This window comes from Cyrtonyx montezumae, unplaced genomic scaffold (assembly GCF_038088225.1).
Source record: "Cyrtonyx montezumae isolate F1298 unplaced genomic scaffold, pur_monq_1.0 scaffold_3, whole genome shotgun sequence".
Classification (NCBI taxonomy): domain Eukaryota; kingdom Metazoa; phylum Chordata; class Aves; order Galliformes; family Odontophoridae; genus Cyrtonyx; species Cyrtonyx montezumae.
This window is the reverse complement of record NW_027072034.1, coordinates 148,430,388-148,444,840: the sequence shown is the minus strand read 5'-3', so window position 1 is coordinate 148,444,840 and position 14,453 is coordinate 148,430,388. Positions and strand designations below refer to the sequence as shown.

Sequence of the window (14,453 nt, the reverse complement as noted above, 5' to 3'; positions counted from 1 at the left end):
AGAGGTGTGAGTTCACTAATTGTCAGGGTATGTATTGGTTTTTAATTAAAAGCCATTCTTCCACCTAAAGGTATGGAAATAAGAAATGTGCAAACTTTTCCAGGTGTCTTTATTATTTTGATATTTTCCCGTAATGTTTTTTTCTTGACTGAATAACAATGTCCTTGTATATCTGCATGTTTTTGTTTTGTTAAAAGGAATTGAAGCATTTTGAAAGCAGTATGCAGGAATTCAGCATGTACTGCTGAGAGCTAAGTGTACTGAGTGTTACAATGATTGAAGTGAGAAATGAGTGTGTTGTTTTCTCACCATACCAAAATACAGGGCAATGGTATTTCTTGAATGGGAGTTCCTAACTGGCTCATTTGAGAGGGGAAGAAGACATTCTGATCAAATTAGTCTGTAGGTTTAATACCAAGAAGGAAGTGTTAAGTTCATATAGCATGGTTTAATAGTTGTGAAAGTGTAATCAACTGTTAGCAAAAATGGGAAAAATGAAAGAAAATGCAATTCATAAATTAACTTCTGTCTTTGTAGAGTTACGTGCAAAAAAACAAGAAAATTTTAAAAGCTGCCAAAGACTTGCCTCCTGATGCACTTATCATTGAATACAGAGGAAAGTTCATGCTGAGAGAACAATTTGAAGCTAACGGATACTTCTTTAAAAGGTTTGTATATTCCAAATGTTTTAAAAAGATAAGTACTAAAACACTGTTGTGCCAGACTAGTACCAAAGATGCAAGGGGATCTTAATTACCAGAGGTGTCTTTATTTTTACTGGTGTCTGATTGAAAATAATTGCAGCTCATAGGTTCATAGGTTCATAAGGTTGGAAAGGACCTACAAGATCATCTAGTCCAACCATCCTCCTATCACTATCCCTACCCAACTACTAAATCAAATCCCTTAGCACCTCATCTAAACGCTTCTTGAACAGCGCTAGGGACGGTGCCTCAACCACCTCCCTAGGCAGGCCATTCCAGTGCCTGACCACTCTTTCAGAGAAAAAATGTTTCCTCAGGGCTAATCTAAATCTTCCCCGGCGCAACTTGTGGCCATTCCCTCTCGTCCTGTCATTATTTATCAGGGAGAAGAGGCCCACCCCCTCCTCACCACAACCCCCCTTCAGGAAGTGGTGGAGTGCAATAACGTCTCCTCTGAGCCTCCTCTTCTCCAGACTGAACAATCCCAGCTCCCTCAGCCGCTCCTCATAAGACTTGTGCTCCAGACCCCTCACCAGTTTTGTTGCCCTTCTCTGAACACGCTCCAGGGCCTCAATGTCCTTCTTGTAGTGAGGAGCTGGTATCTGGTCTCCCCCCTTCTTAGTACCATTACAGCTTTGTTCAGGAATTATTTTCCTTCTCTCTTTGTTCTTAGCTGGTTAAAGGATCCTCATATTCTCAGTTGAGTAGTTCTGCAGTGTAAATCAGAGGTTGACAGGTTCTGCTGTCCTAAAATAATTCAGAAGGTGATTGTAAAAGTTTTATTTGGAGAGAGATTTTCATTCTGTCAGGCGAAGAACAGAATCGACTGTGGGTTGGCTTGGCCCTTGGCAGTGCAACAGTTCTCTTCTTTGTTGTTGCTGATGAGTGTCAATACACGACTGCTTCCTATTTCCCCTGAACTATTTCACTGCTGCCGTTAAATGCGGGGACACACTGATACAGGACATCATAGTACGCCTGTTGGAGAAGAGTGAGTGTAGATCTTTTACTGAGTAAAGATGGAAGGCTTCCCAGGTACCTGCAGTTGCAGAAATACATCTGGCAGAGTGTTTAGATGCCCATTTTCTTGAAGAAGTTTGAGTGTCAGTGGATGACAGGAATTAGGCAGGGATGGGGTTTGATTCATCCTAGTGGGTTTTTTTTTTGGAGACAACTCTGGGTGGCACCTACATTTCTACTGGAGTTTCAATTTAGAACTTGTTATAAAAAAAAATTTATTAAGAACATTGAAGAATCTTGGGATTGTGTCATCCATGTTTAGTGCTTGCTCTGTTACTATTCCTCCATGTAAATCCTATGCAGAAGATTGCGTTTAAGGCTGTGACTCAAACTTTCAACATCATAAGAATACAAATGGAGGATACACCCACTAGAATAATGAAGCTTCACATTCAAATGGATCGCTCTCAGATTAATCTACAAATTCAGTGTATCTTGCCAGTCTCAAGATACAAAAATAACTAATGCAAAAATTAGGCCATATTTACAATCTTTTTAAAAGATAACAGTTTGGTTTTCTTGTCTGTTCTTCAGGCCATACCCATTTGTTTTATTTTATTCAAAATTCCACGGGCTAGAAATGTGTGTTGATGCAAGGACTTTTGGAAACGAAGCTCGATTCATCCGGCGTTCGTGTACACCAAATGCGGAGGTAAGCATATCCATGAAGTTAAATTAGCTTTTGTTCAGTTAGATGTTCTTCTCTTTTTGAAGTTTTCCAACCAATAATTTGAGCACTTTTTATAATTTCTATACAGTTTTTTGATTTATTTTTTAAAATCCATTCATTACAATAATTTTCTCTTACATGTAGGTGAGGCATGTAATTGAAGATGGAACGATTCATCTTTATATTTACTCCATCCATAACATTCCAAAAGGAGCAGAGATTACTATAGCATTTGATTTCGATTATGGAAATTGGTAAGTACATGAGCACGTAGTTCTGAAAGACATAATTTATCAAGTTGTGATGTATTCAGAGGGACTATTTATTTATTTATTTATTTATTTATATCCTTGCATGCTTTAATAATGTGATTTTGTACTTGGGCGTTCCAGGTAATTCTGTATGTGCACTTACATCCAGGAGCAGTATATTTATTTCACAACTTACTACACAAAGCTAGCACTTCTCTGTGGTCTGCTGATAAGTCAGCTGGGCTGAACAGTATTAGTGTCTGGGTTCTCCCATTGTTTATTTTTTAAATTGTTTACAGTCTTTGCATAAATAAAGAACTTTCTAGTACATCTTGGTGAAAGCTCGAGCTTTCTTAATATAAATAGTAATAAAGCTCAGCTGATCCTTAATATGCTTAGTTTACATCAAAGCAGATGTTTGATGTGATATTTACCACTTACGTGTCGTAATGTTGCAAAGTACCATTGCTTTACAACCTAATCAAAATATGCTTGCTTGCATTCCTTTTACTTGTAGTAAATACAAAGTGGACTGTGCTTGCCTCAAAGAAAATCCTGAATGTCCGGTTCTCAGACGTTCTGAGCCTACAGAAAACATCAATACTGGATATGAAACCAGAAGGAAAAAGGGAAAGAAAGAGAAAGATGTTTCAAGAGAAAAGGAAACTCAAAATCAGAACATCACATTGGACTGTGAAGGAGCAGCCACCAAAATGAAAATCACAGATAATAAACAGAGGAAGCTCTCTCCCCTCAGGCTGTCCATTTCCAATAACCAGGTATTGACACAAGAATGATAATAAAGCAGAGCTTTTAAATACAGATAGTCTCCTTAGTGGTTACTAAAAGAATTTCAGTAAGTTGCTGAAAAAGGGGCACGTGGATGTATCAGAAAATGATGAACAAAGTGTTTAGGACTTCCATACCATTTCCAGTTTTCCTTAATGTTAGATTGGATTAAAATATTTTGGTACCCTTATCAGTTCTAACTACATACTTTTTCCTTTGAATTTCTATATGGATCTCTAATGGAAAAAACTCATGTCATGCTTTCAGGAGCTCCCCGTCCTCCTTGAAATGAAAATAACCAAAAAGTCACATTGCTCATAAATTCAGTATATTAAACATGGCAGTAAATAGCTCTGCTGCTGTAACAAGTCAGACTTCAGCCTGGAAATAACTGTGTTTTCCTTGTATGTGTCTCGTAAGCTGGTTAGAAATCTAAATAGAGTTCAGAGGGTTGGGAGGAAGACGGTATGTTCTGAAGAGTGGTAAAGCTAGCTGGTAATACCATGATAGGCAGTATTAAGATCTGTCAGTGTGAAAGAACTATTGAGAGAGATACATAAAATCAACAGTTGATAAAGTTTTGCAGAGCAGATGCTAAATTCTTCATGTGAGAAGATGGTTACCTTGGTAACTCTGTTTTTGCAGCGAGTGTACAGTTTAAACCTTTTTGACTGTGATGGCTTGTGATTATGTCTTACAAGGAGAGGGAGAGAGTTTTTGTTCCAAGAGCAGACACTTTGAACTTTTTTTTTTTAATGGCAGTAGGAATGAAGGCAGTAGCAGTGACAGGAGCATATTTACATGGCTTTAAAATGCTTGGAAGTCCAGAAGGCATGGCATGTGACTGCTCAAAAAAAAAAAGAAAAGAAAAAAGAAAGATCTGCAAAGACAATATTTAAACCTTCCAGTCTTACATGATTTTTTTTGTTGTTTTTATTTTTTTAAACAAATGTTACTTGGTATTTGAAACCTTCTCCTGGGCTCCTATGGTAATACACAGTACCTACACAGAGCAGTCACAGGGGAGATCAGTGTTTTTCCAAACTGAACTTAAAACAGTAAGCTTGGGAAAAGAGTAAAGCTTTTAAGCATATGTAAATACAGAAGCCAGTCAACTAATCTATTTTTTTCCTGTGATTTGTTATATAATGTTATGGTAAAAGAAAGCATATGGGAAAAATATAAATATACTTTTAAGACAAATATTAAAGAATTTTATCTAATTGTTTTATCAGAAAATAAAATTGTGTGTAGAAATAATCAACAGGAGAGTCTTCTTGAAGTTACTGCTTGTTTTTTCTGAAACCACAAGACCATTAGTAGTTAGCTAACTTACATATTTCTCTAAGGCATGGCTCTGTCATTAGACTGTATAGAGAGGTTGTAAATGAAGAATAGCATTTCAAGGGAATAAAGCTTCTGAGCTGAGAAAAAATTTATGCAATTATGTTAACATCTCTTTTGGCTTGACAGTATGCATTGCATTTCACTAATGGATGTTTAATATAAAGCTCCCTAATTCTTTAACTGATTAAAAACTGGCTTTGTCAGTGGCTGGTGTTATTGCCCAAAAGTCTCTGTTGGTTTGGAGATTCAATTCAGATAATTTGGTTCAGGGGGTGGATGGGTGGGCATGGGACCCTAAAATTAAAATCCTTATGCTTAAGCAAAAAGACACATGTCCCAAGCTCAGATTGAAAAAGCTATAGTCAGATGGTTGTGTTTACAGGTTTGTGCAAAGGCACAAGTGGATCTTAGCTTTCTTACGCTTTTGTCTTCATTTATTGGCTTGGTTACTTTTGAAGTTGTGATCTGAGGATTCTTAGTTCTGTGTAGCTTGTAGTTCTCCCTAGTTTGCAGGAGTAGCGGAGCTTCTATAAAGCAGTCATTTCCGTCTTTCAGGAGCCAGATTTTATTGATGATATAGAAGAAAAAACTCCCATTAGCAATGAAGTAGAAATGGAATCAGAGGAGCAGATTGCAGAGAGGAAAAGGAAGATGGTAAGTTGGGAAGCAAGTAGCTGCCTAAAGTTGTCACTAAGGCTTAGTGACACCTGCTCTTCCCATGCTAATTGCTGCTTTCTGTAGGCTTCTAGAATCTAAGTGAATATGAAGACAGATCCTTACATGAACTTCAGCTTAAAATTCAAGGCTTGCTATTTGAGTGAAAGCGTTTCATGTGGCTTTATCATTGCTTTCAGACAAAAACCTGCTTTTATCTTCAAATGTGTGTACATATAACCCTTTATTGCCTTTTTAAAAAAGACTTCTTTAGAAATAATTACATTTTATTTTCTTTGCTCTTTGTTACTACACATTATTTTTAATAGCTGTTTTATACATAGCACTGTAGATAGTAATTATTCTTTTAGCTCCGTCACGAAGATTGTGAATAAGTGCAAATTTGCCTGTGTTTCACCAGTTGAAAACAGAGGTGGCAAAAACAAAACCAGGCTGCTTGTTCAGTCATACGAGCAATATACTTGAGGGCATTCTTTCCTTGAGACAAACATGTTGTTGCTATCAGTGTGCTGCTGTTGAGCTGCGGGCATTCAAAATAATTAAAGCTTCTAATTAGAAGCACCCAAATTCCACAGCATCTGTACTGTCTTAAGCAGTGCTCTGCTCAGGTAGAGATTTACCTCTGTAAAAGGACTAGGACTTAATTATGGATTGACAGATATAATTTCTGTACATGATGTCACGTGGTCTTATTTTGAAATAGTGATCCTTGGATGCTATTTGTAGGTTTTGATACAGTTTATGGCACTTGGAAAATTGAGTCAGAGGATAATGAAACTTTTTATTGTGCTTATTCTGTATATTTATTGGTATTTAATCTTTCTGGTCATGAGTGATTCATTGTTTTTTAAATACTACACAGGCAAGTAAGTGAGCCAGTAATGTGTAATGATCTCTTGCTTATAGGCTAACAATATAGTAACAAACAATTTTTTTTATCAAGTTCTTAAATCCAAGACAGGACTCTCTTCCTATTTGTCAGGGCTGGTAAGAACACAGTCATTCCTAAGTCTGCAGTACTTGCAGTTATTCTAACATCTCCCTTTTCTTTGGGCTTTTGCTGAAAACAATCTGCATGTCAACATACACTGTACATGTTCTGAAGCAAAAAAAAAAAAAAAAAGTATTTACGAATGTGAAAGATAATGACTGAAGTGTGATGACATTTATTATTATATCCATCAGACAAGAGAAGAACGGAAAATGGAAGCTATCTTGCAAGCTTTTGCCAGACTAGAAAAAAGAGAAAAAAGAAGAGAACAGGCTTTGGAAAGGATCAGCACAGCAAAAACAGAGGTTAAATCGGAATGCAAGGAACCACAGATTCTCAATGACACTGAATTTATTCAGGTAGTTACCTAAAATTTTATTTTAAAGCTAGCTTTTAACATGGCAGTGTTTATCTGTTTGTATATTGAACCTCACATAAAGATTTTGGGGGAGTGTTAACCTTCTCCTGCACCTAGAATGAGCATCTCTTTTCATTAGATACCTTTTAATAACCAGTGGGAAAAGATGTGCTTTGTCAGTAGGCTATTCAGAACAGGTCGTCTTTACTCTCTTCTGCCCTTGCAGATGTTGGGGTTCTCAGTTTTTTTTTTCTCTGTCAGCTTTTGCTGTTAATTACCTTAGGACACTGCTGAACTATAAATCAGTAAACTGTATCAGTCAACTATAAATGAGAAAAAGTGTATTGAATTGAAAGATGCTCTGATGTAAGCAGCTGATTTCTAGCCCACAGATGAATAAATGTCATATAGCAGTTAAAGAAACTTCTGGTGATCTGACCAGTGACTGGTCTGTGTGAGTTACCTTATGTATCATTGCCAGTGCATTGGGAGGAGACTATGGGAAGTCTAACAGTAGGCCTTGAAGAAAGACAGAGATAATAACTATGAATTATTTTAGTTGTAAAATTAGAAATGATAATATTTTCTTTTGACATATGAAGAGGGAATTGACAGTTTCTTTTAAGAAATATAAGTAGCTTTCCACATGTTAGATCCAGTTACCAGCTTGCTGTTTTGTACCAGGAACCAGCAAAGGAAGAAGCTGTCACTAAGCCTACCCCAGCCAAGGTTAATAGAGCTAAACAGAGAAAAAGCTTCTCTCGAAGTAGAACTCATATTGGGCAACAGCGTAGACGACACAGAACTGTGAGCATGTGTTCAGATATTCAGCCATCTTCTCCTGATGTGGAAGTAACATCACAACATAATGAAACTGAGAATGCTGCACTGGTGGCTGAGCCGGAAACAGAAACTGTTGTTACAGAAATGGTTACTGAAACAGAAGCTCCAGCACTTAATAAATGTCCTACTAAGTATCCTAAAACGAAGAAGGTATGTTTCTTACAGGATGGGGTGAGGAGGATGGACTTGAATGGAGTTTTTAAAAGATTATAGGCAGCTGCCTCTGTATCTTACAGTATATATTATTTTTTAATAAACTTTTCTTTAAAAATCATGCAGTCACTCACTGATATTAATCGTGATTTGCATTACATCTGTCTAGATATTATTTTGAGTTCTAATGCAGCTTTCAGAACAATTTTGGAACAGATGTTTTCTAAGGAAAGTACTTTATAAATGGACTGAGTTGTGTGTGTGTGTGTGTGTGTATGTATATGTGTGTATATGTATATATACAAACCATAATTAAAATCATTAATTTCAAGGGGAGGGGAAGAAAATTAGTTAACTTATTTTATTCATCATATGCTTTATAAGGCATTTTAGTGGCAGTAACCAAAATTATCTCAAAGGAAATAATTAGCTTCCAGAATTTCTGAGATGTCTCTTCTAGTAATGCTCATAAAAGCATAAAATCATCTTACTACTAAGAAAGCAGGTTTTATCTTCCAGACAGTGCACTGTGGAAGACGATTATAGCTGCTTATTTTGAAAACAAAGAACTTGAGTGTGAATCTTTTAACCATTTCAAATACTTATATGCATATTTGAGTTCATTTGCTTTAGTTCTTGTCTCCTGTTACTAGAAACTAAGATACACTGGTGTTTTTCAGGAACAGTGAGCTAGCTAGGAGAGAATGTCCTTTTTTGTTAACCGTGATTTGTTAAATGTGCTATAATTTAATACAGGTAATACGAATAATATAGATAAGAATGTTCAAGGCATTTGCCTGCCATGTGAACTGAAGCAGAGTCCTGACAGCATGGAAGTCTGATGAGAAATTCACCTACCTTTGTTCAATTAACTTGGCAGTTTTCCTTAATATAGGTGGTCCTGCTGAATTTTGTAAATTTTGGAATTCTGTAACAAAGTTACAGTTGATCTGGGCATTTTTATATTCAGTGAGAGTTAAATACAAAAACTAAATGTTCATGACGTACAGAAGAACAACAGAACCTCTGTTACGTAGCACAATTCTATACCAGTGCCTACCATTGCCCAGTTACTTCACCAAAACCTTCTTCATGTTCTCAGTCTCATGTATGAAGAATATTTGTATTCTTAAACTTGCGGCCTGGAAAGTAATTGTTTACTGATTTGTGATTTGCGTAATGGATGACTAGGTGAATAATAAGACTAAAAACTGTTTGAAAGCTACTAATGAAAACATTCAAAAAATGTTTTGTTTGTTTTGTGTTCTCCTTGTGTAGCACTTGGTAAATGAATGGTTAAGTGAAAAGAGTGATAAGACAGGCAAGCCTACAGACGGTGTTTCAGAGCGGCCTTTACGTATAACTACAGACCCTGAAGTTCTGGCTACTCAACTGAATTCTCTACCAGGTCTCACTTACAGCCCACATGTATACTCTACTCCAAAGCACTATATTCGTTTTACTTCACCATTCCTTTCAGAAAAGAGAAGGAAAAAAGAACCTGTGGAAAACATGACTGGCTCTTGTAAGAAGGTAATGCTTCTCTTCATTGTGGTTCCCCATGCCTTCTTGTTTAAAAATAAGTCTTTATTTGCTAGCCTGAATTCCAGGAGAAAAAAGCTGCTTGGCAAATGGTTTGTAATACACATTTCAATTTATATCTTTAGATTGTTAAGTCACTGATTTGAACTTGTTTTATTACAGCGTTGGTTGAAGCAGGCTTTGGAAGAAGAAAACTCAACAGTGATTGATAGATTTAATTCAACATTACTAGAGGGATCCAGAAGTCCAGCCATCAATGGTGAAAATAAAAGCCCATTATTACTGAATGACAGCTGTTCCTTAACAGGTGAAGATTTTACTAAAAATATATCCAAGCTATGTCGGAGTAGGTAGATGTGGAGGACTGAGCAATACAATTGCTTTAAAGCAATGAGTTAATGAAAGTTCCAACAACATTTACAGTGTCTCCTGATGTTTTGCTTTTTGGGTAGTTGGAAAGAAAAGCTTGGTTAAATAACAGTTGTTTTTTTTCCCCTTTAATACATAATTGACACTAAATAAGTAGCAACCATTTCTCATAGTAAATGTGAACAGATGTTCAGTCAGCAAAAAGGCTGATGGTTTTGAGTATGAGCATAAAGAGATAAGAGGTTAGTTTATAGATTAATTGTACATGCTGTTACGTTCAAATTTACTTCTAAATTCTGTGGCCCCGCTGCATGTGTGGAAGTGATTCGGCTTCTCAGGAATAATGGGAAATGGAAGCATGCTTGAAAGCTAAACACACTTTCTTAAGGATATGGAGCATATTGGATTGATCGCTCGAATTTTCACTTTGGAGATGTAAACAGTTCTTTCCATTATCTTAGCAAAAAAAGAAAGAAAAAGGGAAATTAAAAAATTGTGGTCTCTGTATCCTGTTAATTACTTTTCAGGAGTAATTACACAAGATATTTGTCTTAGTCATGTTTGAGTGTGGAATTCACTATTTTTTTGCATAAAGTGTTTAACTGATTGCTGTATCTAGACCTCCTCTAGCTTTTTTTCTTTTTTTTTCTAATTTTAATGCAGACCTAACAACACCTCTGAAAAAACGAAGGCTGTACCAGCTGTTGGAGTCTGCATTCTCAGAAACCTCTACACCTACTCCTTCTCCATATGCCACACCAACTCATGCTGATGTTGCTGCCTCAGAGCCATTGATGTTTGCTACACCTCCTAGGGTTAAAACAGAGGATGAAGCTTGTAGAAATGGTTACAAACCCGTTTATTCTCCAGTCACTCCTGTAACTCCATGTATACATGGAAATACCATGCACTTTGAGGTGAGATTTGTAATGGATTTCAGCGTGTTTAGAGATATTCTTTATCATTCTCGTGTGAATCAATATTTGTAGTCCTGTTACAAGGGAGTATCGTACATGTCTCTAAGCTAACAGTTAGAGTGACTTTCCATTTCTTCTTGTTCATTTAGAATATTTCCTCACCTGACAGTTCCCCAGAAATAAAAAGGCGAGCTTACAGTCAAGAGGTAAGGATATTTGCTGAAAACTCTTGTGTATCTGCAATGTTACAGATTAGTACAGAAGATAGCACTTGGGCTTTTCAGGCTGTATCTAGATCTAAATTAACATTCTCTTTTTTATCAGTGTCTCTTAAAAGATAGAGCAAGAGAGCACAGAAGAAGGATAAATGTTTTGATTTTGGTGGATTGTTTGAGGTACAGCGAGTGCTACTCGCATGTGCCCGGAGTGTTCTCAGATAAAGGGTGTGTTCCATTGCACGGGAATAAGCCGTATGATCGAGCCACTAGAGGGCGACGTGGTTTATAGGTATGAGAAATTTCCACAGGGGGTGATAAAAGATAAAAGGGAAGATAAAAGTTCCGTAGCAGCAGAGAAATTGAGTTATGTGACAGCTACAGAATTTACTTACGTTCAGCTGTGAACTTAATAGTACCTAAAAATAATAAGTAAAAGTAACTAGCAGTAAAAGGCGTAACTGGTTATTTCTGGAGAGCTTCACTTTTGCTGAGTCTTGCAAAGGAAAGATGCACATTCTCTTTCCTGTGAGCTAAGTACGTATGTATATAGAAAACTTATTTTTAGGTCTGACTGATAACAAATCTTGAAACAAAATGTTTTGTGCAATCATAGCAATTGGTTGAATTTAACAACCACTTTCAAACTAGAGTAATTGAATATTTCAGAGTAATTTTGGATTGTAAAAGAAATATTTGAAAAAGGATTCAAGAGAGCCTGAAAGATTGAACAAAACTATTTTAGGTTTGTTTTGTATGGTACTTCTAACCTTGGGCAAGTGCCTGGATTTTCATGGTTATAGTACCCTTTTAAGAACTACTAAAGTCAGTTTCTGTAGCTTTGTCTGAATTCTTTTCGTCTACAGAACCATGAATTTAATATGCTCTTAAAATTCTTTAGTGTCTTGGAAAAGCTTCCCCCTCACCACACTTTTTTCTTGAAATAAATGTTTTGGCACCAAGGATCCATTCTGTGTTTAAGTTGTGTGAGTCCTCTCTAAGCAGGGACTTGCTCCTGTTGAAACTTATATACTTCCCTTGCTGGTCATAAGCAAACACTGGTACTGAAAGTTTATTTTGACATGGGTTAATGTATTTTTTTTTTTATTTAAAGTCGTTTTAATTGGCAGTAGTAGGAAAAAAATATCTTGCCATGCAGCTGTTTCATGGTACTGCAAAATTCTTAATCTCTTTTAAAGGCATAGATGGATGTCAGAACAATTTTACTCCACAGTTGTAATATGGAAAAATAATATACATGTTTTCTTCTTTTATTTTTCATGCAGGGATATGACAGAGCATCAATTCTAGCACTGAATTCTTTCAGAAATTCCAACCTGACAGAAATGGGCCTGCAGGAAATAAAGACTATTGGATATTCCAGTCCAAGAAATAGGACTGATGTCACACGGCAGTGCACAGGAGAAATGGAATCTGTGTCAGACCTCCAGCTGGGACTCGAAGTAATTGAGCAAAGTGCACTGCATAAAAACCTGGAAGCCCCTACACATGATAGGACTGATTCAAGCAGCCAATTAGAAACTGCTCATTGTGGACGGGGCACAATTTATTCTTCCTGGGTAAAAAGTCCCGACAGGACAGGTGTAAATTTCTCAATGAATTCTAATTTGAGGGACTTGACCCCTTCACATCAGTTGGAGGTAGGAGGTGGATTCAGAATTAGCGAGTCAAAGTGCCTGATTCAAGACGATGCTAGAGGCATGTTCATGGAAGCATCTGTTTTTTGTACTTCAGAAGATGGAATTGCATCTGGCTTTGGAAGGACTGTCAATAATGACAACTTGATGGATGGAAATTGCACACCCCAGAATCCTCCACAGAAGAAAAAGGTTATAATTTTAAGAATAGTCTTGTTTTTTTTCACATAGGCTATATATCTCACATATTTCTGTAACAGAACGATGCATTAATAATTTTTAAAAAAGATTGCTGGCTAATTTCTACTTTCTATAACGTAGATATTATTTGGGAGAACTCGAGAGGAGCAAAGAGAAGAGCTGTGTACATCCGTTAGTAAATTCAAATTTTCAAAAGTAATATATTTTTACTTCATGCTATTTCGTATGAGTCTTAAATGAGTTAATAAATAACTGCTTTTCAGGTTTGAAAATGATTGATTGTGCTACCAACTATTAAAATATTCTGTTAGACAGAATGCTGCCAACTTAAGTCAAGTACACAAAGCATCTCTGTGAAGTACTACAGCAAGTTGCACAGCAGGTTTATGATTCTAATGCTTCAGAATTCTTATTTTTGTGTACCTACAGTGTCTTGGTTTCACTGTTGCAAGCACACAGAAATCCATAGGTACAAGAAATCTTTTTTCTTAATTTCTTATAAAACACTTTATTTGGTAGATAAGCACAGTCTAAATTTGCTGTTCTTCTGGAACAGCCCCTGTAGGTAAGACCTTTCACTGTGGTCAGCTGGAAGTAAAGTTGGAAGTTAACCTGTGTGAATATCCTGACCACTGTCAGGTTAAAACTCCTTGGCTCCATGCAGAAAGGATGACGTGTCTAAAGTAATGGTTTCCAATGCAGCAGCTTACCAAGTTATCCCTTAACAGTCTGTAGATTTTAGTGATTTATATTTTTCATGAAAATAATAGCTGAGAGGTGCATTGTGTCTGTGTGTGTACGTGCGTTCTATGGTTCTTGCCCAATAGGTGTTCTGGTCCCATCGTGGCTCCTTGCACTTCTCAGGGGGCATCCTGAGGGGAGTGACGGTGACTGTACCTTCCCAAGTTGCTTTACCTCTCTTGGTACCCAGACATAACTGAAGCAAGGTAGCAGCTGCGTTCTCACCTGATTCTGACCCTGGGAAGTTGTGTAGTTCCTGATAATATTACTGTGTCCCTGCTGCTTTTGTGAAGCCAGCTCAGTGTAGAAGTTGTTATGCTGCTGCTTTTATCTGAAGGTGAAGTGAATTTCATCTCAAATCCCAGTAGCGCCTAACGGGTGCATCAGTAACACCCTGTGCTGTTGCTGGCAGGCATTCTTTTCCTGGCTGTTACTGCTCAATGCTTCCACTATGCTAATGCGCAAATGAAAAACTTGTGGTTCTCCCTTTGCTTCCCCTGCACATGCTCAGAATTCCTGTCTAAAAGTCTTCGTTCGAGGAAACAACTGGAGGAAATTGTACTTCTGAGAGAATGGTTTTCTGGTTTTCTAAAGATACACACAAACTCAAGTACACTTTGCAGTTTAAAAGGAGAGGGAGAAATCTCACTTAAGCTGAGGGGAGAATTCAGCATTTTTGTAGGAGAACAGTAATAGAAGCCTTTCCCTATGAACTGGTGAGATATACGTGTCCTTCTGCAGTTATTGAAGGAGGGGTTTCTATATCTCAGCATCTCTGTGGGTGTTTCCTTCTCTCAGCACAGTACAAGTTTATCCCATTTCAGTATGGTCCTTTGCGTTGTGGGCACAGATCATAGATTTCATCTGTTCTTAACATTTATGCTTTGCTTTAATCTTAATATGCTCCCACTCTTGTGATGTGGAAACTATAAAAAAGTTCAAAGCAAGATCAGTTTTTAACCTAGACTTTCTCCTAGGAAAAACGGAGTGGTTTTGAGTTCTTATGCTG

General features: G+C 37.0%; 1 protein-coding gene across 4 annotated transcripts in view; it reads left to right on the top strand.

Annotated features, from left to right (window-relative positions):
* Window positions 1-14,453, top strand: part of KMT2E (lysine methyltransferase 2E (inactive)) — a 61,606-nt gene that overhangs the window by 39,611 nt on the left and 7,542 nt on the right. For all 4 annotated transcript variants that reach the window (XM_065743623.1, XM_065743622.1, XM_065743619.1 and 1 more), the window contains 12 exons: window positions 538-668; window positions 2,259-2,376; window positions 2,539-2,648; window positions 3,163-3,424; window positions 5,337-5,435; window positions 6,642-6,806; window positions 7,490-7,798; window positions 9,080-9,334; window positions 9,506-9,650; window positions 10,376-10,629; window positions 10,779-10,835; window positions 12,131-12,694. In XM_065743623.1, the coding sequence (XP_065599695.1) occupies window positions 538-668; window positions 2,259-2,376; window positions 2,539-2,648; window positions 3,163-3,424; window positions 5,337-5,435; window positions 6,642-6,806; window positions 7,490-7,798; window positions 9,080-9,334; window positions 9,506-9,650; window positions 10,376-10,629; window positions 10,779-10,835; window positions 12,131-12,694 (2,469 nt within the window). The remainder of the gene's footprint in view (window positions 1-537; window positions 669-2,258; window positions 2,377-2,538; window positions 2,649-3,162; window positions 3,425-5,336; window positions 5,436-6,641; window positions 6,807-7,489; window positions 7,799-9,079; window positions 9,335-9,505; window positions 9,651-10,375; window positions 10,630-10,778; window positions 10,836-12,130; window positions 12,695-14,453) is intronic.